This window comes from Prionailurus viverrinus, chromosome C1 (genome assembly GCF_022837055.1).
Source record: "Prionailurus viverrinus isolate Anna chromosome C1, UM_Priviv_1.0, whole genome shotgun sequence".
Classification (NCBI taxonomy): Eukaryota; Metazoa; Chordata; class Mammalia; order Carnivora; family Felidae; genus Prionailurus; species Prionailurus viverrinus.
Window position 1 is genome coordinate 160,563,444 of NC_062568.1, and position 27,495 is coordinate 160,590,938.

At 41.8% G+C, this 27,495-nt stretch overlaps 1 protein-coding gene across 6 annotated transcripts in view; it reads right to left on the reverse strand.

Annotated features, from left to right (window-relative positions):
* DNAJC6 (DnaJ heat shock protein family (Hsp40) member C6) overlaps positions 1-25,477 on the reverse strand; it is a 148,677-nt gene extending 123,200 nt beyond the window's left edge. For 4 of the 6 annotated variants that reach the window (XR_007155109.1, XM_047873084.1, XM_047873088.1 and 1 more), the window contains exon 1: positions 25,348-25,451. Coding sequence is in view for 1 of the 6 variants with exons in the window: in XM_047873085.1 (XP_047729041.1) it covers positions 25,348-25,462 (115 nt within the window). In the remaining 5 variants the exon portion in view is untranslated. Of the gene's footprint in view, positions 1-25,347 lie in introns of all 6 variants that reach the window. The other 2 variants (XM_047873085.1, XM_047873083.1) reach the window with 2 other exon arrangements.
* Between the last annotated feature and the right edge of the window lie 2,018 nt (positions 25,478-27,495).

The following is a 27,495-nucleotide window of genomic DNA, read 5'->3' on the forward strand; positions in this document are numbered from 1 at the left end:
CAGTTGGCCAAATCTTGCAAGAGTAGGAAGGAAAGAGGAGATACCAACCACTGTTCCTTCCCCTCCTTTATCCCAATTAAGGCAATTTCCCTCCCTTGCAGCCCCTTCTTTTGAAATCCTCTCCTTTTAACACTGGTTCCCATATTTTCCCATTTATTCCAAGCAGCAAGAGTCACAGCTGGGTTCAATCTCTGCACCCCCACCCCCAGTTTGGAAGAAGTATTCTAAATTTAAACCACACGCACCAAACTAAAAATGGCTTAAAAGGGAAACAAAGTACCTTGTGCTGGGATCCTGTTAGATTTCACAGACACAAATTACCTTTTTCTAAGCATATGTAGTCAAGTGATTCTTAGGTAATAACCATCTTCAAGGTCACACGAAACAAAAGTGTCTGTTTTTTAATGACCAGGGAAGAGGTTGAAGAGGGCAGGAAAAGGGTGGGGAGTTAAGTGTTGACTCATGTGAGGTACATTTGGGGTTCTGAGAATGTCATCCAGCTCCAGTGCAGGCTGGATCTTTCCTTGTCCTCTTTCTGAATCAACCCCCTAGAAAAGCAAGACAGAACAAGGAGTAAGAAACCTAGCTGACAGTCCCTGCACACCCCCAAGCAGCTTCCCCTTTCCAAGCTTTGGTTCCCTCCTTCTTAATCATTTTAGGGATTTGGAGGACAACCTTGATCAGTGATTCTTAAGCTCTTCTGTCCTTGACACTTCCTTTTTTGTATTTAACATGAAAACTTTAGTTCTTTCAAAAATTTTTATTCAAGTACAGCAGACATACTGAAAAGTGATCCAATCACGTTCAGCTTCATGAATTTTCACAAACTGAATGGACCTAAAAAAACAGTAGCCAAAATAAGGAATAGAACATTACCAGTACTGGAGTAGGGAAACACATCTGAAAAGACTGAAAAATGTGTGCTAGCTTGTTTGATTTTAACAGGAAATTTGAGGAAACATGAAAAACATTTCCACAAATGGGTAATGCACCAATCACTCAGTCACCCTTCAGTTTTATGCCACATTTGAGGAGAGCTATTTCTTGCCCTGACCTATTTCCTAGAACTATAAAAATGTGTATTTGAGAAGGAAGGAGTCTAGTGCACAAGTGTTCAAAAAATATGAGCGAGTGAATGAACTGAACTTGAATTCGAGAAACTGAGGACACGGGCAGCAAGATGAAGCTCATGGGTGTGGCCAGCACTGTGCATGACCCTGCATATGGACAAGGACTTTGAAAAAAACACCTACTCAGCTATAGTAAAATATTTGAATCAGTTTTTCTAAAACTTCCGGTAATGTAAGCATTCAAATTATTTTGTGAATTTTAGAATCACAGAGAACTTGGGAGGTAAGAGTTAACAATTCCAAATCATAAAATCACAAAAATATTAAACATTTGGATGGAGGACCAGACTCGGGAAAATGAAAAAGTCTTTTAGTTACACATATTCTCTGGAACAAGGCACACAAATGTATATACATTTCAGAGAAAATATGGGGAAAGAAGATACTGACACGCTTTTAAAAAGCAAGAAACTGTAACTATCAATTGCACCCACCCTTTATTATTTACAGAAGATGTTTAGAATATCATTGATATCTTGGGGGGGTTTTGCTCCATTGTTTTTAGTTTTTAATAGAGCCCACATTAAAATTAAACAGAACATCACCTCACGCCAGTCAGAGTGGCCAAAATGAAGAAATCAGAAGACTATAGATGCTGGAGAGGATGTGGAGAAATGGGAACCCTCTTGCACTGTTGGTGGGAATGCAAACTGGTACAGCCACTCTGGAAAACATTGTGGAGGTTCCTCAAAAAATTAAAAATAGACCTACCCTATGACCCAGCAATAGCACTGCTAGGAATTTACCCAAGGGATACGGGAGTACTGATGCATAGGGGCATTTGTACCCCAATGTTCATAGCAGCACTCTCAACAATAGCCAAATTATGGAAAGAGCCTAAATGTCCATCAACCGATGAATGGATAAAGAAATTGTGGTTTATATACACAATGGAGTACTACGTGGCAATGAGAAAGAATGAAATATGGCCCTTTGTAGCAACGTGGATGGAACTGGAGAGTGTGATGCTAAGTGAAATAAGCCATACAGAGAAAGAGAAATACCATATGTTTTCACTCTTATGTGGATCCTGAGAAACTTAACAGAAACCCATGGGGGAGGGGAAGGAAAAAAAAAAAGAGGTTAGAGTGGGAGAGAGAGCCAAAGCATAAGAGACTCTTAAAAAACTGAGAACAAACTGAGGGTTGATGGGGGGTGGGAGGGAGGCGAGGGTGGGTGATGGGTATTGAGGAGGGCACCTTTTGGGATGAGCACTGGGTGTTGTATGGAAACCAATTTGACAATAAATTTCATATACTGAAAAAAAATTAAAAAATTAAAAAAAATTAAAAATTAAAAAAATAAAATAAAGCAGAACAGGGGCGCCTGGGTGGCTCAGTTGGTTAAGCATCCAACTTCAGCTCAGGTCATGATCTCACAGTTAATGGGTTTGAGCCCCGCGTCAGGCTCTGTGCTAACTGTTCGGAGCCTGGAGTCTCCTTCAGATTCTGTGTTTGTGTCTCCCTCTCTGACCCTCCCTGGTTCATGCTCTCTCTCTGTCTCAAAAATAAATAAACATTTTTTAAAAATAATAAATAAATAAAAAATAAATGAAACAGAACAAACGGTCTGGTTCAACTTTCAGCTATAACAGAGTGGAATATAGCAGACCAATAGTTCTGTTGAGGGCAATCAGAAAGCCAGATAAAATCCAAAAACATCTGTTTGAAGCAAAGGTAGAGCTACTGATCAATCAAGATTTGAGGATCCAGATCCTGGGGAGACATGAGGCACACTGAGGTAAGCCCAGCTTTCTGAAAGCCCATTTTTCTCTGTAGGGTATTTGCCAGTTCTTGGCATGGGGCAAGAAGTTGAGAAGCCAGGCAGAGGGCAGCTGCTAAAAGGCAGAGAAGCCTGCAGAACTTTTGACATTCTTATGGGGCTGCAGCAACAAAAAAGCGGAGTTCAGGACTGAAAAGGCGTATCCTCGAAAGGCTCAAAGAAGTGAACCTGACATGAGCTTTCTCCTTGAAGTATTGTTAACTGAGCTGCACAGGATAAGAGACTCAGAAGCCAAGGAAATCAAAGGCAGAACGAGCACTTTGGGTCGTGGAGAGTATTCGGTGGACTCACAGTATCAGGAAGACAAAAAATTGAGTTTAGGAGCTGCTGAGGGAAACATCTCAGGCTCTCAATCAGTACTCCCAGGGGCCTAGGAAACCCAGAAGTAGATCAAATCTTAAAAGTCTGCAAAACACACTTAGACTGAGTGCTTGATTAGATTGAGGTGATCTTTCTACTGTGGGCAAAGAATAGGGTAAATGCCCTCATAAAGGAGATGACATCATCCAGAACATCTTCATACACAATATTAGACGTTTAACAAAAAATTGCAGGGGCGCCTGGGTGTCTTACTTGGCTAAGCGTCTGACCTCAGCTCTGGTCATGATCTCACAGTTCACAGGTTCCTCACAGTTTGTGGGTTCGTGCCCCACGTCAAACTCTGTGCTGACAGCTCAGAGCCTGGAGCCTGCTTCGGATTCTGTGTCTCCTTTTTTTGTCCCTTCTCTACTCTCACTCTGTCTCTCTCCCTCTCTCTCACTCAAAATGAATAACATTTTTTTTTAAATTGCCAGGCATAGGGGCGCCTGGGTGGCGCAGTCGGTTAAGTGTCCGACTTCAGCCAGGTCACGATCTCGCGGTCCGTGAGTTCGAGCCCCGCGTTGGGCTCTGGGCTGATGGCTCAGAGCCTGGAGCCTGTTTCCGATTCTGTGTCTCCCTCTCTCTCTGCCCCTCCCCCGTTCATGCTCTGTCTCTCTCTGTCCCAAAAATAAATAAACGTTGAAAAAAAATTTTTTTTTAAATAAAATAAAATTGCCAGGCATATGAAGAAAGAAAACCAAGAAAAAAAAACCAAAATATAAACAGACTCACAAGTGACCCAAATATAGGAGTTAATAAGCATGGTCTTTACAGGGCACCTGTGTGGCTCAGTTGGTTAAGTGTCCACCTCTTGATTTTGGCTCAGGTCATGATCTCACAGTCATGGGATAGAGCCCCAAAATAGAACAGAGAAATGAAGAATAGGAGTATAGGTAATAGAATCGGACACGTATGGAAGAGAGTAAAAAGTTCTAACATAAAAGTAATTAGAGTCCCAAAATGGGAGAAGAGAACAAAGCAGAAACAATATTTGAAAAGATAATGGCAGAGAATCATGAGAATTACAAAAAACATCAAGCACATAGATTCAAGAAGGGCTGAAGGCCTCAAGCAGGATAAACAGAAGGAAAATCATACCTAGGACAACTGCTGAAAACCAAATATATGAAGAAAAGTCTTTAAAAATTGCCAAGGAAAAATGATGCAACATCAACAGCAACAATAAAACTAATATCCAGGGCTTCCTGGGTGGATCAGTTGGTTAAGCGTCCAAATCCTGATTTCAGCTCAGGTCATGATCTTGCAGTTTCATGAGTTCGAGACCCGCATGGGGCTCTGCTCAATGACCATGTAGAACCTGCTTGGGATTCTCCCTCTCCCTCTCTCTCTGCCCTTCCCCCACTTGTGAGTGTGCTCTCTCTCTCTCTCTCAAAATAAATAAACTTAAAAAAAAAAAGCTAATTTTCCAAGAAAGAAAGCCAGCAACAATGGAATGGCATCTTTAAAAAATTTTTCTTTAACGTTTTTTTTTTCATTTTTGAGAGACACAGAGAGACAGAGTTTGAATGGGGGAAGGGCAGAAAGACAGGCAGACAGAATCTGAAGCAGGCTCCAAGCTCCAAGCTGTCAGCCCGATGTGGGGCTCGAACTCACAAACTGCGAGATCATGACCTGAAGTTGGACGCTTAACGGACTGAGCCACCCAGGCGCCCTGGAATGGAATCTTTAAAGTGCTAGGGATGAAGGGGAGGATCTTTTTCCCCAGAATCCTATACATTCATTGAAATTATCTTCAAAAGTAAAGGCAAAACTAATCATTTCCAGACCAAAAAACTAAGAATATTCTTTTATACCAGATATGCATTACAAGGAATACTAAAAGAAATGTTTTTTGTTTGTTTGTTTGTTTGTTTGTTTGTTATGCAGAGGAAAAAGATACCAGAGGGAAAATACTGCACTAATGAAAAGCAATGGCTAGGGTAAATATGTGAGTAAATCTCAATGGAGAGTGACTAAAAAACAATATGTCCCATGGAGGATTGAATATATATATGTATATATGTATATATATATAAATATATATAATAAATATACATACATAAATATATATAATTAAAATTAATTATAATAAAGACACAAGAGGGGAGGGGGTATTGAGAAGGGAAGACAGGGTAAATAGAGTTAAAGTATCCTCAGAGCCCACCTTTGTCTGGAATGTGATTAAGTAAAAGTAGGATTGGACTAATCATATATATACAAAAAGTAAAATAGAAATAAACGGGTAACATGCTAGCAGAGGGGAAAAAGAGAAAGTTAAAATAAGGCTTGATCAATCCAAAAGAAAGCAAAAGGAAAAAAAACGGTACGTAAAACAGATGGGACACAAATAGAAACAAATAGGAACACGGTAGCCATATAAACCTTAATATATCAATAATTACATTAGATGCTTTAAATAATTGAACTAAACTGTCAGACTGGAGTTTTAAAAATTCATTTATACGCTGCTTACAAAAGATGCAGATTAAACATAAATGCAAATAAATTGAAGTGTAAAGATGAAAAAAGATCTACAAGGTCGCCTGGGTGGCTCAGTTGGTTAAGCATTTGACTCTTGATTTTGGCTCAGGTCATGATACAGGGACATGGGATCAAGCCCCACATTGGGCTCCACGCTGAGCATGGAGTCTGCTTAAGATTCTCTCTCTCTCCCTCTCTCTCTGTCCCTCCCCTGTGTATGCATGTGTGCACATGTGCACACACTCTTTCTCTCAAAAGAAAGAAAAAAAGAAAACAAAAAACATATACCATATTGTATATATAGCCCAAAAAAACTGGATGGCTCCATTAATATTATAAAGATAGACTTTAACATAGGAAGCATTACTAGATATGAGAGACATTTCACAATAAATATACAACAATTCTAAATGTATACGGTACACACTTAAAATCACAGCCTCAAAGTTAAGTAAAGCAAAAGTTAGCAAATATAAAAAGACAAACAGGCAAATCAAAAGTCATAATGGGACAGTTTAATCTCTCTCAACAAACAGAATGAGAAAAAAAAGGATACATAAGATCTGTGCTATAAGATTTTAAAAATTGAGACAATTGACATATACAGAACATGGAACCAAATAACCTCAATGTGCACATTTTTTTAAAGTAGACATGTAACATACATATATAAAGTTGACAATATACAGGGCCCAAAGCAAGTTGCAACAGATTTCAAAGAACTAACATCATCCAAAGTATGTTCTCTGACCACAGGTAAAGTAAGGTAGAAACAAATAGCAAAGAAAAACAAAAACAAAAACAAAAAACAAAAAAACTAGAAACTCCACAAGTGCTTGGTAATGAAGAAGTACATTTCTAGGTGGGTGGGGGATGCGTGAAATAGGTGATGGGGATTAAGGAAGGCACTTCTGATGAGCACTGGGTGATGTACAGAATTGTTGAATCACTATATTGTACACCTGAAACCAATATAGCACTGTATGTTAACTAACTGGAATTAAGATAAATAAATGATTTTTTTAAAAAAGAAGTACATTTCTACATGACCCTGTGTGTCAAAAAAAAAAAAAAAACCACAATGGAAATTAGAAAATATTTTAAACTTAAACAATATAAATTTAAATAATACAAAAATTGTAAAATATTTTAAACTAAATGACAATAAAAACATGATATAACAAAACTAACAGCATGCAGCTAAAGCTATTTAGAGAAAAACCAAAACACTTAAATGAAAATATTTTTTAGAAGAAAACTGATAATCAGAGATGTAAACCTCTATCTTAAGAAACTGGAAAAAATTTCAGAAAATTGGAATCAAAGAGTGTAAAAGTAAATAATAATGATACAAGTAAGAAATGAGATAGAAAACAAATTTATAATATAAAAGAACAACCAAATTAAAAATACTAGCTTTTTGCCAAGATAAATAAAATTCACAAAACCTTGGCCATATGCATCAAAAAAATGAGAATTACAAGTATAAAGAACAGAGAGATGGGAATGCAAGCTGGTGAAGCCACTCTGGAAAACAGTACAGATGTTCCTCAAAAAACTAAAAATAGAACTACCCTACGACCCAGCAATTGCACTACTAGGCATTTATCCAAGGGATACAGGTGTGCTGTTTCGAAGGGACACATGCACCCCCATGTTTATAGCAGCACTATCAACAATAGCCTAAGTATGGAAAGAGCCCAAATGTCCATCAATGATGAATGGATAAAGAAGATGTGGTATACACACACACACACACACACACACACACACACACACACACACACACAATGGAGTATTGCACGGCAATCAAAAAGAATGAGATCTTGCCATTTGCAACTACGTGGATGGAACTGGAGGGTATTACGCTAAGTGAAATTAGTCAGAGAAAGACAAAAATCATATGACTTCACTCATATGAGGACTTTAAGAGACAAAACAGATGAACATAAGGGAAGGGAAACAAAAAGAATATAAAAACAGGGAGGGGGACAAAACAGAAGAGACTCATAAATATGGAGAACAAACTGAGGGTTATAGGAGGGGTTGTGAGAGGGGGGATGGGATAAATGGGTAAGGGACACTGAGGAATCTACTCCTGAAATCATTGTTCCACTATATGCTAACTAATTTGGATGTAAATTTAAAAAAATAAAAAATAAAAATAAATAAAAAAGAACAGAGAGAAATACTGACATCAAAAAAAAATAGGAATAAACCACATAACCTACAAATATTAAGATCTTAAGAGGATATAAAGAAAGCCTTTTACCAATAAATTTGAAAATTCAGATAAAATGGACAAATTCCTAGAAAAACACAACTTACACAAAAAAGAAATAGAAAATCTGAATAAATATGTATCTATTAAAATAAATGAATCCATATTTTAAAACCTTCCTACAACAAAATTTCCAGGCCCATATGGTTTCACCAGTAAATTCTTCCAGACATGTAAATAATAATACCATCTTACAAAACCGTTCCAGATAACAGAATAAAGAGGAAACATCTCCTAACTTGTTTTATAAGGTCAGCAAAATCTTGATGTCCAAACCTGGCAAGGGGCCACAACAATAGAAAACTGCAGATTAATCTCTCTTGTGAACAAAAATATTCCTCAATAAAATATTAGCAAGTCAAATCCAGCAATATGAACAAAGGATAACATATCACAACTAAGCTGAGCAAAGTTAATTTAATACTCAAAAAAGAAATCAACGTAGGGGCACCTGGGTGGCTCAGTCCATTGAGCGTTAACTCTTGATTTTGGCTCAGGTCATGATCTCGAGGTTTGTGAGATAGAGCCCCAAGTCAGGCTCTGTGCTGATATCCTAGAGCCTGCTTAGGATTCTCTCTCTCCCTCTTTCTCTCTGCCCCTACCCCATTCATGCTCGCTCGCTCGCTCTCTCTCCCTCTCTCTCTCTCCCTCTCCCTCTCTCTTTCTCTCTCTCTCTCTCAAAATAAATAAACAAAAAACAGGTAATTCATACTAACAAATTAAAATAGTACAATCATATGATATCACAACACAAAAAACTTTCGATAAAATTCATGATAAAAATTTAGCATACTAAGAATAGAAGATAACTTTCCTAATTTGAATTTTAAAAATGCCCAAGTGGGACACCTGGGTGGCTCAGTCAGTTAAGCATCTGCCTTTGGCTCAAGTCACGATCTCACAGTTGGTGAGTTCGAGCCCCGCATTGGGCTCTGTGCTGACAGCTCAGAGCCTGGAGCCTGCTTTGGAATCTGTGTCTCCCTCTCTCTCTGCCACCATCCCCCCTCAAAAATAAACAAACAAAAAAAAAAGTTCCTAGGTAAATCCTGCATCAAATATTGTATTTAAGTAATGGTCAAATATTGATAGCTTTTCCTCTGAGACGAGGAACAAAATAAGGATAATCACTATCACCACTTCTATTCAACATAGTGAGAGAGACCCTAGCTAGTGCAATAATGCAAGTGATGAAAAGTCTAAGGATTGGAAAGGAAGATATAAAATTGTCATTATTCACAGAAATATAACTGCCTGTAAAAATCTAAAAACTATTAAAATTAATACGTGAATTAGGCAAGGCCACTGAAATAAGGTCAGCAAATAAAAATCAGCTATATTTCTTAAGAACAAGCAATAGAGAATAAAATTTTAAAATACCAGTTACAGTAGCATAAATAAAAGCAATTACCAGTGACATCATTTCTAAGAAGACTTATGACATCTATATCCCAGTATTTCTGCCATAAAAAGGGAAGTTGATGCTCAGCTCAATCCCATTGTGGTAGATTGTTCTAATTTTTTTAAGGAACCAGAAATATAGAATTGAATATATAATCTTCAAAAGTTGTAATGTTGGCTCAAAATCTTTAAAATCAAAATAGAGTCATTTTATATAGTCTGAATAACACAAATATATGTAGATACAAAAATATTTTGTATTTCCCTGTGTAGTATCTCAAAATGAAACTGAAATTAAATAAAATTAAACAAAAATATATATAATACACAAAATTAAAAATATATATAATACGCCAACTATAATGTAAGAGAAGTAAAAGAAACGTTATTTATAATAAAACAAGGGCACCTGGGTGGCTCAGTCGGTTAAGTGTCCAACTCTTAGTTTCAGCTCTGGTCATGTGAGCCCCACATCGGACTCCGTGCTGACAGTGCGGAGCCTGCTTGGGAGTCTCTCTCTGTCTCTCTCTGTCTGTCCCTTGCTCTCTGCCCCTCTGCCCCTCCCCCACTTGTGCACTCTCTCAAAAATAAACTCAAAAAAAACCCCAAATGGGGGCACCTGGGTGGCTCGGTCGGTTAAGTGTCTGACTTCGGCTCAGGTCATGATCTCACGGTCCGTGAGTTCGAGCCCCGCGTCGGGCTCTGTGCTGACAGCTCAGAGCCTGGAGCCTGTTTCCGATTCTGTGTCTCCCTCTCTCTCTGCCCCTCCCCTGTTCATGCTCTGTCTCTCTCTGTCTCAAAGATAAATAAACGTTAAAAAAAAAATTTAAAAAAAACCAAATGGATTTCAATATGCAAATGCTCAAGCAGTACTATATTAGAATATATAATAACGTAGTCACACACATGTACTTCTATGTAGACTGAACGAGACAGGTGCGTTCTACTGGTTTCTCAAATACAAGCAGCATTGCTTTGGGTAAGTAGTTTTTCTGAACAAAATTAAGCATAATCTCTCCTCAATTTACACAGCATTTGTAATCCTGGAAATTTCAGTGTATATATATTTCAGAGTAAAACCAGTGCATGTTCTAGGCTTAGAAAAGTATAGAGGGTTTTCACTTACCTGTTCAGCAAAACATTCGAAAGTCGCACAGGACACAAGATAATTGGTCACTGAATGCAACAGTCCGGAGCATTGCAGGACATCTGCCACATTTCTGGTTTCTTCCCAATGAATGCTTCTAGAGCCCCTATTTACTTCCAGTGTGTCCCCCAGAAAGCAGTACTGTGCCCATTTGAAAACCACTGGTAGAGAACAGCCTTAAAACCCAGTTTTATCACACGCTAGCCCTGAAAACTAAGAAATCAGTCAACCACTTACAGATCATCCCAGCCAACATATCATTTCTCCAACCTACCCAAGTCACAAGCAGCAATGACAAAAATCCCTGAAGGAATTTGAGTTTCCTCTAAAAGTATCAACAGAGTCATAGTGGTTAAGAAAAGTCACAACATTTTTTGATTTCCTTACACTTACTGTATTTGGATTATGGACTGAGGGGATGTACACCACAGTCTTCTTAATATTTAGCACCCAGAAGTCTAGGTCTGTCCATATTCAAACACTCAATCAGATTTTATAATAAGTTTCACTGAAAAATCAGATTCTTTCAAGAACTGCCCGTATAGACAATGCTCTAGACAATGCTCTACACCTGGTTTTACCACATTAAAATGTTATATATAACTTCATTTGCTCCAAAAATGTCATGCTTGTTATTCTGAGATAAAATATGGAAAAATAACAAAGTTTAAAAGAACTTTTTGCCCTAAACTCTTGGAGAAAAAAAAAATTTTCCCAACCAAATTTTCAAACTCTCCCCTCCTATTCCTTCATATCACTTTTAAAACCTTGTTGCATAAAATACTCAGAGAACTTACTAAAAATAAAAGGGAAATTTCAAGCTGACTTGGAACGCCTATTTTCCAAATAAACACAATCCAGAAAATTAGTCAAAAGCCATCATTTTTCACGGCTCTCCTATGCCTTTTTATAGTAAGTAAGTTAACTCTAATAATAGACGACACTGAAAATTTTATTAGTAAGTATGCAATTTCACCATGTGACTTATGCTCAAGCCCTTGACTACCACGTGTATGATTTGGGAGGTAAAATTATCTGGGTTTGAATCCTAAGTCTGCTACTTACTATGTGTCCCTCTACAAAATTCTTAATCCATTTCTTTACATGTACAATACCCCCTGCCTTACAGCGTTGTGACAATAAAGCACCTCACAGAGAGCTTTTCACATACTAGTTGTTCATCAAATAGCAGCTATGGTTATTATTATTAATTAACTGTCAAGTTTGCCAATATCTACTTATTAATGCATTCAACTATTTTCTTCTTAGGTGCCTCGTACATAATATTTTCTTTTGGCTTACAAACCATTTTGAGATATGCAGGGCAAATGTTATACAATACCTTTTGTATTTAAAAGCCTCAATGAACCGTCTTAAGACAAGATGTCCCAAAAGGAGAAGAAAGAAAAGCATTTGTTAAATCCCAACTCCGCATTTACTGAACATTAGTCATGTGAGGGGACAGCTTATAAAAATTCAGTTTCTGCCTACCAATACCTGGACAATTTATTTTCCCCTGACAATCTCTTCAGATTTTATCTGATTCTTTGTTTTCAGTCTTCCGAAACAATTCACAACATTGTAATAGTTTTTCTGTGGTATTTTCAGCATAAACACTAATTTTTAGATATTTACGTTTCATATTCAGGTCACCAACTGGTACTCTGGAACCTAGAAATAGCTCTCATGGTCTGGTTACCATGGTCACACCTTTTCCTCACGACCCGGCACAGATGCCACGCACACGCACACACACACACGCACGCACATGCACACGCGCGCATGCGCATGGCCACCTCACACTGTATACTCAGCTGGTCTCTGTCAACACACACCTATTTCCCGGCCCTGGAAAGAGTCTATGATCATTAATAAATTGGCTTGGAAGGGTCTTGGGAGACCTTAAAAAAACAATCATTCTGAACCTGTTGGGGATCTTAGAACTTTCTGAAAATCTGAGGAAAACTCTTGACGTTCTCCTCAAACATAAACAAAATGGACATGCATATAGAAGACTGCATTTCACAGACTCCCGGAAAACCACGTTAATACGCTGTGCTGTATTTCAGCGTTTCTCAAACTCTCGGCTGGGATTCACAGTAAGAAACAGACCTGATATCAAGGCAGCCCATACCTACATACATAAACAAGCACAGAATCTAAAACAAGTTTCAGAAAACAGTGTTTACCCTCACTGGGTGCAGTGGTGTCTGATACCTTCTGTGCTACGTCATCTTTCTAAAATGCTGCTGGAGACTCACTAGATTCTTTTCTTACCACCCACAATCGTAAGAGCAATGATCCAGCCTAACATTTCTTCATTTTAGAAATAAGGAAACTAAGATCCAAAGAAACAAAGGGTCTTGTCCTTGGTCACATTTAATAAGTTAGGTGGTACAAGCCCGAACCTAACTATCCTCAAAGCTCTTTCCAAAACAAAGGGAAACAAAAATTCTAAATACCACCTCCCCTCAAAAAGCAGCGAGAGACGTGAACCTTAAAACACATTGACACGCTGAGAAACTGAGTGTTAAAATTCCAAACCATGCTGAATATTAGCCTCATCCTGAGCGTCCAATTGAGGCAGTCTTAACTTTTCTAAAACATGAGCATGGCCTAGCATGACATGGCATATAAGCAATTTTTTTTTCTTTCCAAAAACCCTTTCTCTGGCCACTGACTGAAATCAACACAGGGGAAGCCAACACTCTCAAGTTCATTTGAAATACTTTAATTACATAGGCACAGGTTTTATTTGTTCACCAGAGGCTGGCTTAGGAAACGGCAGTGGAGAGGCCCTCTTTCCACTGGCCAGGCCCATGCTTACATAGCTCTTTTCCCTCACCTATGGCTGCTTAATTAAAATTTGAACATCAAAACCACACAGATCAATACATGGATGTGAATGATCCAGAGCCTATTAGATGTTGATAACTACCAACATCAGCTACCCCTGGCTCTTTTAAAGCTTCACTACAGAAAGTAGCATTGCTTGGAGACTTCATTGCAGTTTAGTGGATTAAAATACCAGTCTCCTCACTGGCCTCAGGCTGTTTATGGCTTTTTTTTTCCCCCCGTTTCATTTTTTGGTGTGTAATAAACATCACTGGCCACCACACGGTAAGAATCTTGTAACAAGCCAGAGAGCAGCTGGGAACTGGTCTGGGGAAGCCCAAGCCGGGCGGCCCTGCGTACAGGAAGGAAAAGGCTGGGGGCATGTGTCGTCTCCCCAGTCACCCAAACAACTTCGCGTGGGAGAGAGACCCAGTGGAAGCAAGTAACCTCCACGGGGCGCGGCATGCCAGACTCCACCTGCGCACCCCAGCCCGGGTGCCCAAGGGCAAAATGCTGGGGCCTCCTTAACGCAGAGCGCACAGGGAAAACAGGGTAGGGTGCTAACTGCTGCGCAGTGGCTCCGGTGCGAGCAAACCGACAGCCCGCGGGGGGGCAAAGGGAGGCTGGCAAACCCTAAAATTAGCGCTCGGGAAGCAGGGGTTGGGTACGGTGGCGCGGAGATGGCGTCCTCTGCTGCGGCGGCTTCCCAGGAGCTTTCCTGGAAGGGAGGCGGGGGAAGGGGGGTGTGCTTCCCCAGGAGCCTGGCCCCTCTGCGCCTTCCACCGGCACCCGGACAAGGAGCAGGAGCAACGCAGCATGAAGGAAGGGCTCCCTCCGGGAACAGGGTCTGGGAACACGTGGAGCCTCCGGAGACCTTGGGGTCTATCGCTCCTCCCCCAACTGCGGCAGAAAATTTAAGGAGCCTCGGAATTTAAACATCAGAATCCTCCAGAATCCCTGTTGTTGAACTAAAAAACCGGTTGGCTCATTTTAGTGAGCCCTGCCCTTCCCTGAGTTTTCATTTAAATCCTTTTCTCTCTCCCTCCATGGCTCAGACAGAATTAGAGTGAAGGGCTGGAGGGTAGGGGGTAAGGTACCAGGGACGTCTCTAGGCTGGAGGCTGGAGGGGTGGGGGTAGTTTGCATCCGAATATCTCTGCAAGATAAACAGTTCTGAAGGTCAATGATGGCTCTCCGTTGGGTCCTCCCTAAAGGATTGACGTTAAGGAATTATCTGTCAACGTTTTTCTTGTGAACCCAAACTGCAGAAGTCTGAAGTATTTCAGATATTCCAATTGCAATAATGCATCGAAAGCCTACATATTAATTAACTATTGTGAACTCTCCCAAAATAAAATTGTCAAAATCCTGGGAGCTATTATAAGAAAATCTGTGAAATGGAAGTATCTGTAACCCAGCCAGGATTAAATGAAGAATGCAAAAATATTGTTCTATTTGGTAGCACAAATATGGAAAACTGAATGACACAATATTTGGAAACTAAAAGCCAGTCATTAAAAAAAAAGTCATGTTTATTATATAACTAGAATTTTAAACTAACATATACACAGTAATTTATAGTCAGCCATTAATACAAACTAAATATATCTGTGGAGTGACATCTCATCCCTAGCATCTTTTAGCCTCCCCTCTGCAGTTGACCCCTTACCTTTATTTTCAGAATCTTTCATTCTCTCTTTCCTCCCTCTGCTGCAAATGAGCAGGAAAGTCGGGCTGGTTCTCCAAACCTGACTTTTGATTTGTCATTCACAGAAAGTCAGCGATCTCAGGGGCGAAGTCCCTCAACGGAAGAGCACCCGAGCTCTGATAATTGCATGCAAGTCAGTGTGCGGGGTGATAATTTTGCTTATGCTGGAGCTGAAAGGATGGGGATGAAGGCCGACGTAAACACAAATTCCAAAACATGGCATGGAACTGGATCTGGAGTCTAGGCTTGCCTTTCCTTCTCTAAGGTTAGGGAACCAACTGCTTAGTGCCTCCTCAGCTCTCTAGAGACTTGGTTCCGGTTGAAAGGTGAATGTCTGTGCCATGTGCCATGTGCCCAGCGTATTCTCAAACAGAGACCTTAATTTTGGAGGGAATTAAGAGACCTGTGCTTTCTCTTTCATATTCGTTCATTCAACAAATATTTCTTTCACCTCTCTGTGGACCAGGCCTTATGCTAGGTAGTGAGGATACAACAGTGAAGGGGACCAGTCCCTGTCCTCAAGCTGCCCACAGGCTGTTACAGTACAGAGACCTACAGTGTAGTATGGTGACCTGTGTCTGCTGCATGGACACGTATTATTGAACCCAGTTTATCCAGGTGTAAGTTGATTCTTAAAGCTGAGCCAGAAATGGGGATGAGACCATAAAAGCCCTCTCTTAGAGACCAAGAAAGAGTCAAGCAAATCTTTCAATCATCCAATTCAATCATTACATAGCTAGGATTCATTCCTTCATTTCTTCGTTCAGCAAATGTTTATTTGTGCCAGGTAGAATTCCATCTGTTAGGGATTCAAGAGTACAGAAAACAGACCAAATCCTGCTCATAGCTGTGACATTTTGGTGGGGGTATTCAAACAGACACTAGACAAATATAAACATATAATAAATAAAAATAAATGCCATGAGGAAAAATGAAGCATGGTAATGAAGTAACACACATGCCATTTTAGACAGGATGGCTAGAGGAGGTATTTATTTTATGAAACATGGGTCAGTGTCATCATAGTCCCTTTGGAACATCTTCATTCAGACATTGTCCTTTTTTTTTTCTTTAACGTTTATTTCTTTTTGAGAGAGAGAGAGAGGGACAGAGTGTGAGCAGGGGAGGGGCAGAGAGAGAGGTAGACACAGAATCTGAAGCAGGCTCAGACCTGCTTCAGTGGGACCGTGAGATAATGACCTGAGCTGACCTCCTCTGCCGTAGTTGCTCTGTAGGTGATGGGTAGTGGTTATTCCCCACTATAGATCAGTCAGCTGATCTCCAAAAACATTAACTGACCCAATTCAGGACCTCACTAAGTTGTGAGTAGAGCAATAACAAGAAATACACCTACCTGTTGCTCTCATCCCCAGAAATTGCTGGGTGAAACACAATATTGACATGGAAAATTTGCTGGAGCAGGAGTCAAGATAAGAGAGTTGAAGACCTGTCTCCACACTATTAACTGAGTGGTGTAGGGTAGGTGACAACCTGTCTGGCACCAGTTTCCTCATCTGTAAAGTAGGGCTAATCATATGTGTCCTGTGTGTGTGCAAGGCTTTTCAGAAGATCAAAAGGGAGAAGAACAGATGTGGTACTTGGTACACTAAGTCCTATATAAAAGCAAGGTATAATTAGCAACATACTTGGGCTAAGAGAACTAACTGCTAGTGTTCATCTGGTCATTGTAGCCCAAGAGTCAAATATAGCTGCAGAGTAAAAACCTGTCCTGGCCACTAGGGGTCCTGGAGTTGATTTCTAGCTACCACAGTGTAAAGACTCCTTGAAAGTTTGGGGAAATTTTTAGTATTTGGTTTTTGCTCCCATCTTTCCTTGGCAGTGAATAATACCTTTATGCTCCTCTTTGACAAGTTAAGACCAGAGAGGAAAATCTGCCTTCACTGGAACTCCTTGCTGGCCACCAAATGAACCATGTTGGTGCACTGACCACGTCAAAGAAACGGGCAACTCCATTGCCAAGGACCAAGTCCAGGACAGCCAAAATGTGCCCAGTTAGGAACACTTTAGGGCCAGAGAGAGGATACAAGAAGTAGGTGGTGAGAGGCCACCATTTGTGCACTCTTTCATTCAATAAATAGTCATTGTGCCAGGCACTGCCCTGAACACTGGGAATGAATGACACAGCTGCTGAGCAAAGCATTCTGTCCTCAAGAAGCTTGTGGCTTCAGGGCAAGAGGTTTCTACAAGGTATGCTGATTTAGTGATTAAGCAGAGGAATGCCAACGCCTGCCTGCCTGGGTTTCAATAGAAGGGCAGGGGCCATAATGCAGGAGAGATGGTTCAAACATGGGCTCTGTCATTTACTGGCCCCTAAAGTAAGCCAGGACACTTTCCTACACCTCTCTCTGTCTACATTTCCTGATCTGTAAGATGCAGATAATAATGGAACCTATCTCCTAGGGCTGGATGAGGCTGAAAAGAGTTTATATATATATATATATATATATATATATATATATATATATATACATACACACACACACACACACACACACACACACACACACATATAAAGTACATGGCACAGAGCCTGACACATAAAGTGAGGGCTCCATAAATGCCATTAGACTAATATTACTACCTTGTGACCTGGGTCAAATTTACCCCTCTGCGCCTGATGCAGAAAATAATAACTAGCTTGTAGGGCTACTGTGAGAGTTACACATCAGAAAGAATATAAAGGCCTTGGCATAAAGGCCTTTGTTCCCTCCAGGGGGTGAGCTTTAATCAAGTAGGCTTCCTAGGAAGAAACACAAGGAAGTGAGAAAAGGGCTGCCATTTATATTAAAAAGGAAGCAATGTTTTCCAAGAGTGTGGTCATTTCTAGAGTACCTAACATTTTACCCAATATTGAATTTTGAAAAGTTTCAGGGACACCTGGGTGCCTCAGTCAGGCGTCTGACTTGGGCTCAGGTCATGATCTCACGGTTTGTGGGTTCAAGCCCTGCATCCAGCTCTGTGCTGACAGCTGGGAGCCTGGAGCCTGCTTCAGATTCTGTGTCTCCCTCTCTCTCTGCCCCTCTCTCACTCACACTCTATCTCTCTCTGTCTCAAAAATAAATAAACATTAAAAAAAATGTTTTAAAGTTTCAAACATACAAAAAAGTTGGAAGCATTGCATGATGCATTTTGTTCTATTTGCTTTATCACGTATCTGTTCATCTCTCTATCCATCCTTAATTGAATTAAAAGAAAAGTAAGTGGAAAGAGGTTCAAAGCCCTTTTCAAAGGCTTTTTTTGAGCCTTTATTTTCCCCTCCTGCTACAATATTTATAGAAGCCTTAGACCTCTGATTCTGGGGCCAGTCCAAGCAGGGTCAGGCGAATTCTCAGAAGCCTTGTCCTACCCCACAGTAAACCCCAAGGTCCCACCCAGACAAGAATGGGCTCAAGCCTTGGAGCTTTCCAAAATAAAGCAATGTCTCTGACAGACCCCACACTTTAAATAAGCTGGTACCAAGGAGCACTGTAAACAACCATTAATGGAAACGATCCCCTATCTCAATAACTGGATTTAGCAAAAGCTCAGACAGGCTCCACTGGCCACCAAGTCCTTTCACAGCTCTGCACAGGCCTTGTCTTGGTTGATGCCACTTCTGAGTCACCAGACCAGTGACTCATGCCCAGTAAGGGAGGCCATCTTGAGAGCAAGACCAAATGGAATTTTCAAGAACAATGAGTGAAACCCTGAACTGAACAAGAATAAGGCTTTTTATTGTCCCTTTCAAACAAAAGCGAAAGAGAAAATGTGGCTGTTAATATTGTGGGTTCAACTTCCTAGCTGTAAATTTTACTCTGACGAAAAACTGAGCAAAAAAGATCTTTTACGTTCTCTTGGAAATTTGAGAGCAAAAGAGACTTGAAGCTTATGTTCCAAATTAGGCAGACCTAATGACCTTTCAATGACTTGCCCCGACCCTCTTCTAGCTTAGTCATCCATTCCCAAAACATGCTGAGGTGGTGATGGCAGGCACTGCCACATTCAATCTTCCTCCATCCAGCCAAGCCCCTGTATGGTTTGCTCAGAGCATCTGTCTGGCCATAAAGGAGGTGAAACAGAGAGAGAAAAATTGCTGACTGGGGTGGAGGAAGGTTTGTGATGAGGGTCACCACAGAGGAGGGCAGCATGACTGTAAGAAAAGCTAAGTAGGCTGGCATGAAGCCAAGCTACAAGACAACGAAGAAGGAATTGCTACTTGGAACACCAGCTCTGTCCCAGGCACTCTTCTTAACATCATCTTCATACATTTATTGGGAATTTATTTGCCAAGCATTGTGTTTAAAGCAAAGACTTTCACAGAACACTGCCTGGCTTTGCATCCCAGTGCATAACTTTGGAAACGTTACTTAACCTCTCTGTGCTTCAATTTTCTCATCTGTAAAACAGAGGTGGTAAAACAAGGTTACCATCAAAATTAAATAACATAAAAATATGCACAGGTTTTGAACAGTGGCTGGCACACAGCAAGCAGTGCAGTTGTGTTAACACTTGCCGTTCCATCTTTTTTAGAGGAGAAAAAAGTGAGGCACAAATGAAAAGTGACTTGCCAAAGGAAACATAACTAAAAAGAAGTGCAGCTAGGATACTTTTTTCTCAAAACAACATTGTGAGGGAGGTGATACCATCTTCCTTTTATGGATGAGAGTTTGCAAGCCCAAGAGAGGCCCAGTAACTTGCTCATGCTGGAAGTTACTCATGGCAAATGGGAGAGTTAACATTTAGAACCCACATTTGCTGACTTTAAAGCCTTTGCAGATCCCACTGGGGCAGAGTTTCTCAAACTTTAGCATACATCAAAATTACTGCAAGCCTTGTTAAAACAGATCTCTAGGGGCGCCTGGGTGGCTTAGTTGGTTAAGCGTCCCACTTCAGCTCAGGTCATGATCTCACAGCTCGTGAGTTCAAGCCCCGGGTCAGGCTCTGTGCTCACAGCTCAGAGCCTGGAGCCTGCTTCAGATTTTGTGTTTCCGTCTCTCTCCAACCCACCTCCCGCTTGCACTCTGTCTCTCAAAAATGAATAAACTTAAAAAAAAAACAACTTTAAAACATATTGCTAGACCCTACTTCTGGTTTCTCATTTGGTAGCTCTGAGGTGGGAGCCAACAATTTGCATTTTTAACAAGTTCCAGGAGATGTTGATGCTGCTACTCTGGAGACCACGCTTGGATAACCACTGTTCACCAATCATGCACCTGTATGCAGAACAGATGCTAGGGAGAGAAAGAGAGCCTAAAGATCACAGGTCAGTGAGTCTTTTCCACTCTGTCACAGTGTTGATTACTTCACAGAGCCTAGCAAATATCCTCATATTTACATAGACCTTCCATATTTATGATCCCATTTGATCTTTCCAATATCCCTAGGTAGTAATCATTATCTCCACTCAATGTGACTTTTTTAGGGACATATGGCTAGAAAATGGCAGTGAGGAATTTAACTGAAGATCACCTGTCCTCCTCTCCAAGTAACTTGTCCTGGGAAGCACATATGCTGACAGAGACTGGCTATAGTTCCAATCTCTGTCTTTCCTGGGGAAGACTGCAGCTCAGGAAAGGGCTCTTTGCCCCACCAAGGCTTGGGGGGAGGTAATTTCTGGTGTGAGAAACTCAGAGCCAGTTTTCTTCCATTATTTCAAGGTCTACTTCTTAAAAAATACTTTCACCAACTATTCACTTCCTTCTCTGTAACCTAAAAGTTTTGATATTTGCCTAAAATGTAGTTCTTTTAGAAAGGCTGGAAGCATTTGGAGGGTTAATTTCCATTGGAAACAGCTTCTTCATATTCCCATTAGGAAAAGCTTGAATGCTTAGGTATATTTTTTAAAGTTGTTTGGACATATAAGCCAACAAATGATTAATATCCAGAGTATTTACTTATTTTTTTAATGTTTATTCATTTATTTTGAGAGAGAGTGTGGGGAGTGGGGAGGAGAGAAAGAGGGAGAATCCCAAGCAGGTTCTGTACTATCAGCACAGAGCCTGACCTGGGGCTCGAACTCACAAACCATAAGATTGTGATCTGAGCTGAAACCAAGAGTCAGATGCCTAACCGACTGAGCCACCCAGGTGCACCAGTATCCAGAGTATTTAAAGAACTGTAAGTGAATAAGAAAAAGACAAACCATCAAATTAAAAAAAAAAAAAAAATGGGAGGGGCGCCTGGGTGTCTCAGTCTGTTAAGCATCCGACTTCGGCTCAGGTCATGATCTCAAAGTCCATGAGTTTGAGCCCTGCGTTGGGCTCTGTGCTGACAGCTCAAAGCCTGGAGCCTGCTTCAGATTCTGTGTCTCCCTCTCTTTGCCCCTTCCCTGCTCGTGCTTGGTGTGTGTCTCTCTCTCAAAAATAAATAAACATTAAAAAAAACTTTTTAATAAAAAAAATGGGAAAAGAGATGAATAGGCCTTATTCACGCATAGCCAATATTCATGTGAAAAGATCTTCACTTCATTATTTGTCAAGGAAATTTAATATAAAACAACAGTGCAGTACCATTTCACATTCATGAAATGGGCAAGCATTAAAAAGTCTGACAGGATGTAAGGAATCAAGAATCATACACATTCCTGGTAGGAACGAGATTAGCACATGTATGGAGATCAGCTATCTTTCCAAATTAAAAAAGCATATACTTCTAACCCAGTAATTGTCCTTCTAGGTATTTATCCTACTTACAGTCACAAATGATCATATGGTAAATTTCAGGTGCATTCTCTTTGGATATACCACCATATCCGAAAGGATCTTTTCATTAAAAACACAATTTATTGAATATCTGCTGCATGCAGGACACAGTGTTAGGTTGAAAAGATGCCAAGAGTCCCCCAAAGCTAAACTACTTCTCACTTGCAACCCTGGTGGAATAAAAAAAGGTGTGGAAGACCTCCTGGTTAGTACAGAAGGAACAGCTGCCCCTAACGAGCTTCCGGCTATGTTTTATTCCCACAGGTTACTAAGCTCTCCAGCCTCGTGACTAACCATCGTTGGGATGTGATTGTATGGTAGACTATCTGAACTAATGTTAATAAAAATAATAACTACCATCTTGTGAGCTGTGTCCCAGGCACTTTATATACATTAACTCATTTGATCATCACCGTAACTTATGACATAGGAATTACCATCTCTCTTTTGTTTATGTTTATATCATCTCTATTTTATTTACATATGCGATACATGACTGAGTTTTGGAAAGATTTAGCACCTTGCCCAAGATCATACGGCTTATCACTGTGCCACTTACTGATGGCAGATTCAAATCAGAGTCTGGCACCGAAGTATATGATTCTAGATGCCCAAATTGGTGGCTATCAATTATGAAATGATGCCCCATCATTATGAGAAATTCAGACCACCTTTAAAAAAGATATCAAATAAAATTGGGATATGGATTTCTTTCATTGTAAGATATTTATTGATTTTACTTCTCTGCATTTTCGTGGAGGGAGATGTGGCAGAAAGAATGTATGGGCAGTCAGGCCTGACTCTGCCACTCAGCAGCCATATGGCCTCCCGCAAGTCACTGTCTCTTGGTTCACCTTCTCATCTATAAAATGGGGGAAATAAACACCATCTGCCCTCCCTCCTTCCAGGGTGCTGTCAAAATGAAACAAGATCTTATAGTTGACCTATTCTATAAGCTGTAAAGTATATAATGTAAGACATTACAATGGTTGTAGAGGAGAGGGGGAAATAGAGAAATATAGTGATCAACCAAGATCTTACTTAAGAAAAAAGAGGTATGGCATGGCAATGAGGCCCAAAAAGCCATGGGTGAACTCTAGGACAGAAACAGAGAAGAGAGAACAGGACAGCTATGTACACAGTATAGACCTCGCTTTAAAAGCCATAGAACTAGAGGGGCAGCTGGGTGGCTCAGTCGGTTGAGCACCGACTTGGGCTCAGGTCATGATCTCACAGTTGGGTTAGTGAGCTTGAGCCCTGCAGGGATTCTCTGCTGTCAGTGTGGAGCGCACCTGGGATCCTCTGTCCCGCTCTCTCTCTGCCCCTCCCCTGCTGGTGCTGTCTATCTCAGAAAAATAAACATTAAAAAAAAAAAAACTATAGAACTAGAAAACTTATTCTAATCCATTTTACTACAGTGGGAATGTCCATTTAGTCCTCTTTCGTAAACGTTCACACAACACCTGGAATTACACTCTGCATATAATTATCACTCAAGGAATACTTGTTGCAATGACCCTTCACTTTGACTCCTCAGGCAAACTAAAGAAAAGGGGTGGTCAGCCTTCAGGCCTATGAAGTTTCAACAACAGTTCAATGGCAGTGTGGAAGGAACTTAATTGTGCATTGACTAAAAGTAATAACCCATTCTTTGAAAGCCAGCAAGATGACCATACCAAGCCAGTGTTGCTCTAACGACCGACAACAGAAAAGCTTGTTTTCTAATGCAATAAATAAATATTTAAAAGACAATTCTTGCTCTTCAACCAATTTAGTTTCAGAATGTTTACTGTGTGCCAGCGCTTTACAATGATTAACACATTCAGCTCATCAATTCATTTAATTTTCAAAACAATCCTGCAGTGGAGATGGGTGGAGTGACCACTGTATCTATGACAAGGCCCTGGTGCAACGTAGTTTCTGCCCTGGGTCAGGTCGGCCATTTTAGAAATCAAGACATGTCAGTCTCTCAGAAAAAGAATCCTCAGATGATGGAAACAGAAAGAACAAGACAGAACCTACCCCACCCCCACCTCCCCCCACACACTCACACACACACACACACACACACACACACACACACACACACACACCACACACTCACACACATACTAGCAAACAGGTATCTAGAAGGTACCAAGCCCGGACTTAGCCTGGTAGGGGATATAAAGATGAAGTAGATGAGAGCCTGCCCACGTGGAATCTAAAATACCAGATGAACAGTGACAGATGCCGTAGAGGTGAGGACATACTAAAAGAAGAGGTTACAGGTGGCAGAAACCTGAGGAAGGCCTTCACAGAGAAAATGGCATTTGTGCACCCCTGATGGACAGGCGGGCTGAGAGAATAAGGAATGGATGGCCATTACAAATACGCACAAGGCAGCGAGCTAGCAGATCAGGTCATGTCCCGGCTTAGAACACTTCAGTCGCTTCCTGGCTCACTTTAGAAAGAAAAACCAAGCTCCTCCTCATGTCCTACCCAGACCCTGATCCAGGTCCTGCCTCCCTCACCTTCCCCTTGCTAGGCTCAGGCACACTGGGAATGTTCCCACTTGTATTTCTCTCTGGCAGGAACACTCTCCCCAGGCTCCATGCTGGAGTAACTCCTACTCAGTCTTCAGGTCTCCGCTTAAATCATGTTGCCTCAGAGAGGTCTTCCCTGTCCATCCATCGGCCGTGTAAGCCAGGGCGCCTCTGCCTTTTTCCCTCTCCCAGCAGACTGTGGGATTCCTTCCCAGCACACACAGCAATTGGTAATGGGGATGTTAAGCCGTTTTATGTGTGTCATGTCTGTTTCCCCCTCTAGAAGTAGTGCCAAGAGCTGGGCCTTGACTACCTTGTTCATTCCAGGCCCTGGCACACGGCAAGAGCGCAATAAAAACTGGCCACAGTGAATGGAGTGCATCGGTGATTGAATAAATGTGAGTTAAGGCCCTCGTGGGGACAGGGTGGAATGCGTTTGGGAAGTAGTTTCTTAGGAGTAGAGCTCAGGCGGTAACAGGGAATCACCGCAGACAGGTTGGAAAGGGGGTGGGTCTAGATGGAGAAGACCTTGAAGGTAGCCTTGGGTCCGGATTCATTCCCCCAAAAGGCTACTGCATTGCAGGCACCCGGCCAGGTGTCGGGCGAGACACAAACCTGAGTAAACCGAGTCCCCAAGGCACCCTGAATTCCTTCTGTCCAGGGTCAAACGCACACACAGGGGCTTCTGCGGGAAACAAGCTGCAACCACCCGGCCCAACAACAGATGCCTAAGGGGCCAAGGGGTGGAGGGAGAGAGGGGACAGCGCCAGACCGGCCCCCGCACTTCAGCGAGCAGCCCCGGGAAAGCTGGGGGCGGGGGGTGGTCTTGTCACAGGGGCCGAGGGTCATCCTGGCCGCGCCGCCCCGGTCCTCAGGTCCCAGGGGCGGAGAGGTGGGCGCGAGCCGCCGCCTACGGCTGCGGGAGCCACCGCGGCCCCCCTGCAGTCGAGGCCGCGCCGGCCGCGCGCGGTAACAGGTCCCCCGGCAGGACCACACTCACCCTGCGCCGCCTTGGGAGCCGAGCGCGTCCTCCACAGCCGCCGGGTCGCCTTCCACGGCCGCAGCGAAGAAAACAGCCTCCGGCTCTTCTTGCCGCCCTTCTCAGTTGCTCCCATCTGTGCGCCCGCGCCCCTCCCCCGCTGCCGCCGCCGCCGCCCAAGGGTGGCCTAGCGCTGCCCCCGCCGCCGCGCTTCTGCAGGTGCCGGGCGGTCGCCGGGGTGGACGCGGCCGCCGGGGGAGGAGCTTGCGGCCGGGGTGGGGATGGGGGGGCGGCGCCTTGCGCCCAGCCTGCGGGGTGCGGCGGCCCGACGCGCGGACGCTGCTTCCAGACGCCCCCCAGGGAAGCCCGGAGTGCCCGGCGGCTTTGCAGGTGAACGCTTTAGTTCCCCCGTCCTTCATTCAAGAGACGTCGATGGAGTGCCAGGTCCCGCGAGGCATCATTGCTTAACACCGGAACCCCCGGGGAGGTGCGCTGATTTTATCCCCAAATTGCAAATGATCAAATTGAAGCTCGCGGAGGTTATAAGTCGTCCGCCCAGAGGTAAATGGTGACGTTTCCCAAGTTCGGGGCTCTAGCTGTATTTTTTCATACCTTCCTGTTGCCTCAGAATGATCCCACATTGTATTTAAAAAATATGTATTTTTTAAATCTAACAGATGTTCCTACTTTCCTCTTACAACAGCTCATGATTTTTTGAGAACCCATTCTATGTCACTTTTGGCACTTTTACATACATGCTATTAAACCTCACAGCATCCTGTGGGGTGGGAGGCATTTCCCCATTTTACAATTGAGGAACCCAAAATGGCAGAGCAGAGGCCCTTGCCCCACACCACTTTGTCTCTATTTTACTTGTAATTGGAAGTGTCTGGGAGGAAGCTCCAAATCAAGATCTCTTAACGCTTGCCTGGCTGCAGTAAGAATAACTAATATTTATGGGGTGGCTTTTATGTGCCAGATTTTACATACCTTATTTAACTCTCCCAAAGATACTCAAGGGGAGATAAATTATTAATATCCACACTTTACAGATAAAACAGCATCAGAGAGGACAGGTTACACATATAAAGCCTTAATAAAAGTTGTATGCCTGTTGAATCATGAAACTGCCATTTTTCAAGGCCCAAATAGCATACACAACTTCACCAGGTGATCAAAATTAAAATCACCAAAGGAGGCAGATAAAATGTAAGTGCCTCCAGATGTGTTACACTAGAGAAAGGCACATCAGCTTTGTAATATTTTGGCCACAAATGCACAACCTGAGTCTAATCATAGGGAAATCTAAGGTAAACTCCAAATGAGGACTGTACTTTAAAAGTGGGAACGGTAGGGGCCCCTGGATGGCTCAGTTCATTTGTTCCTTCAGCGTCCGACTTTGGCTCAGGTCATGATCTCAGGGTTCATGAGTTCGAGCCCCGCATCCATTCTCTGCTGTCAGTGCAGAGCCTGCTTCATATCCTCTGCCCCCCCTGCCCCTCCCGTATTCACTCTCTCTCAAAAATAAATAAACATTAAAATAAAAAGTGTGAGTGGGGGTGGTACAGTATTCTTCCAACATCTTAAAAGATGAAGACAGGCTGTGGAGATGTTCTAGGTTAAAAGAGGAGACCTGGCAACAAAAATACCTGGCCCTAGACCACACCAAGTACTGGAGGCTTTTATCATCTGGGCCAACTTTCAAAAAAAATCGAAATATTGATAGCAGAGTAGATAAAGTGTTTACCAATGAGAAATTGATTGGAGTTGATAAGTACATTGTAGTTATGTGAGAAAATATCCCTAAATACACATTAAGGTATTTAGGAATAAAGGGTCATGATGCATTCAACTTAGCTTTAAATGGTTTAGGGGAAAAAAGTATCATATATATATATATATATATATGCACGCACACACACATTTGTGTGTGTTTGTAGGGGGGCAAGTAATAAGGAAATGCAGCAAAATGTAAATAATAGGTGAATCTGGAAAGATACATGGGTATATTTTGTAAGTTCCACAGAAAAAGAAAATAAAGTGGTAAGAATTACTCTACCTGATATTAAGGCCTACAATAAAACTATAATTATCAAAACAGTGTGGTGTTGTCAGAGGGATAGACACATAAATCAATTAAACAGAATAAAGAACCCAGAAATTAACCCA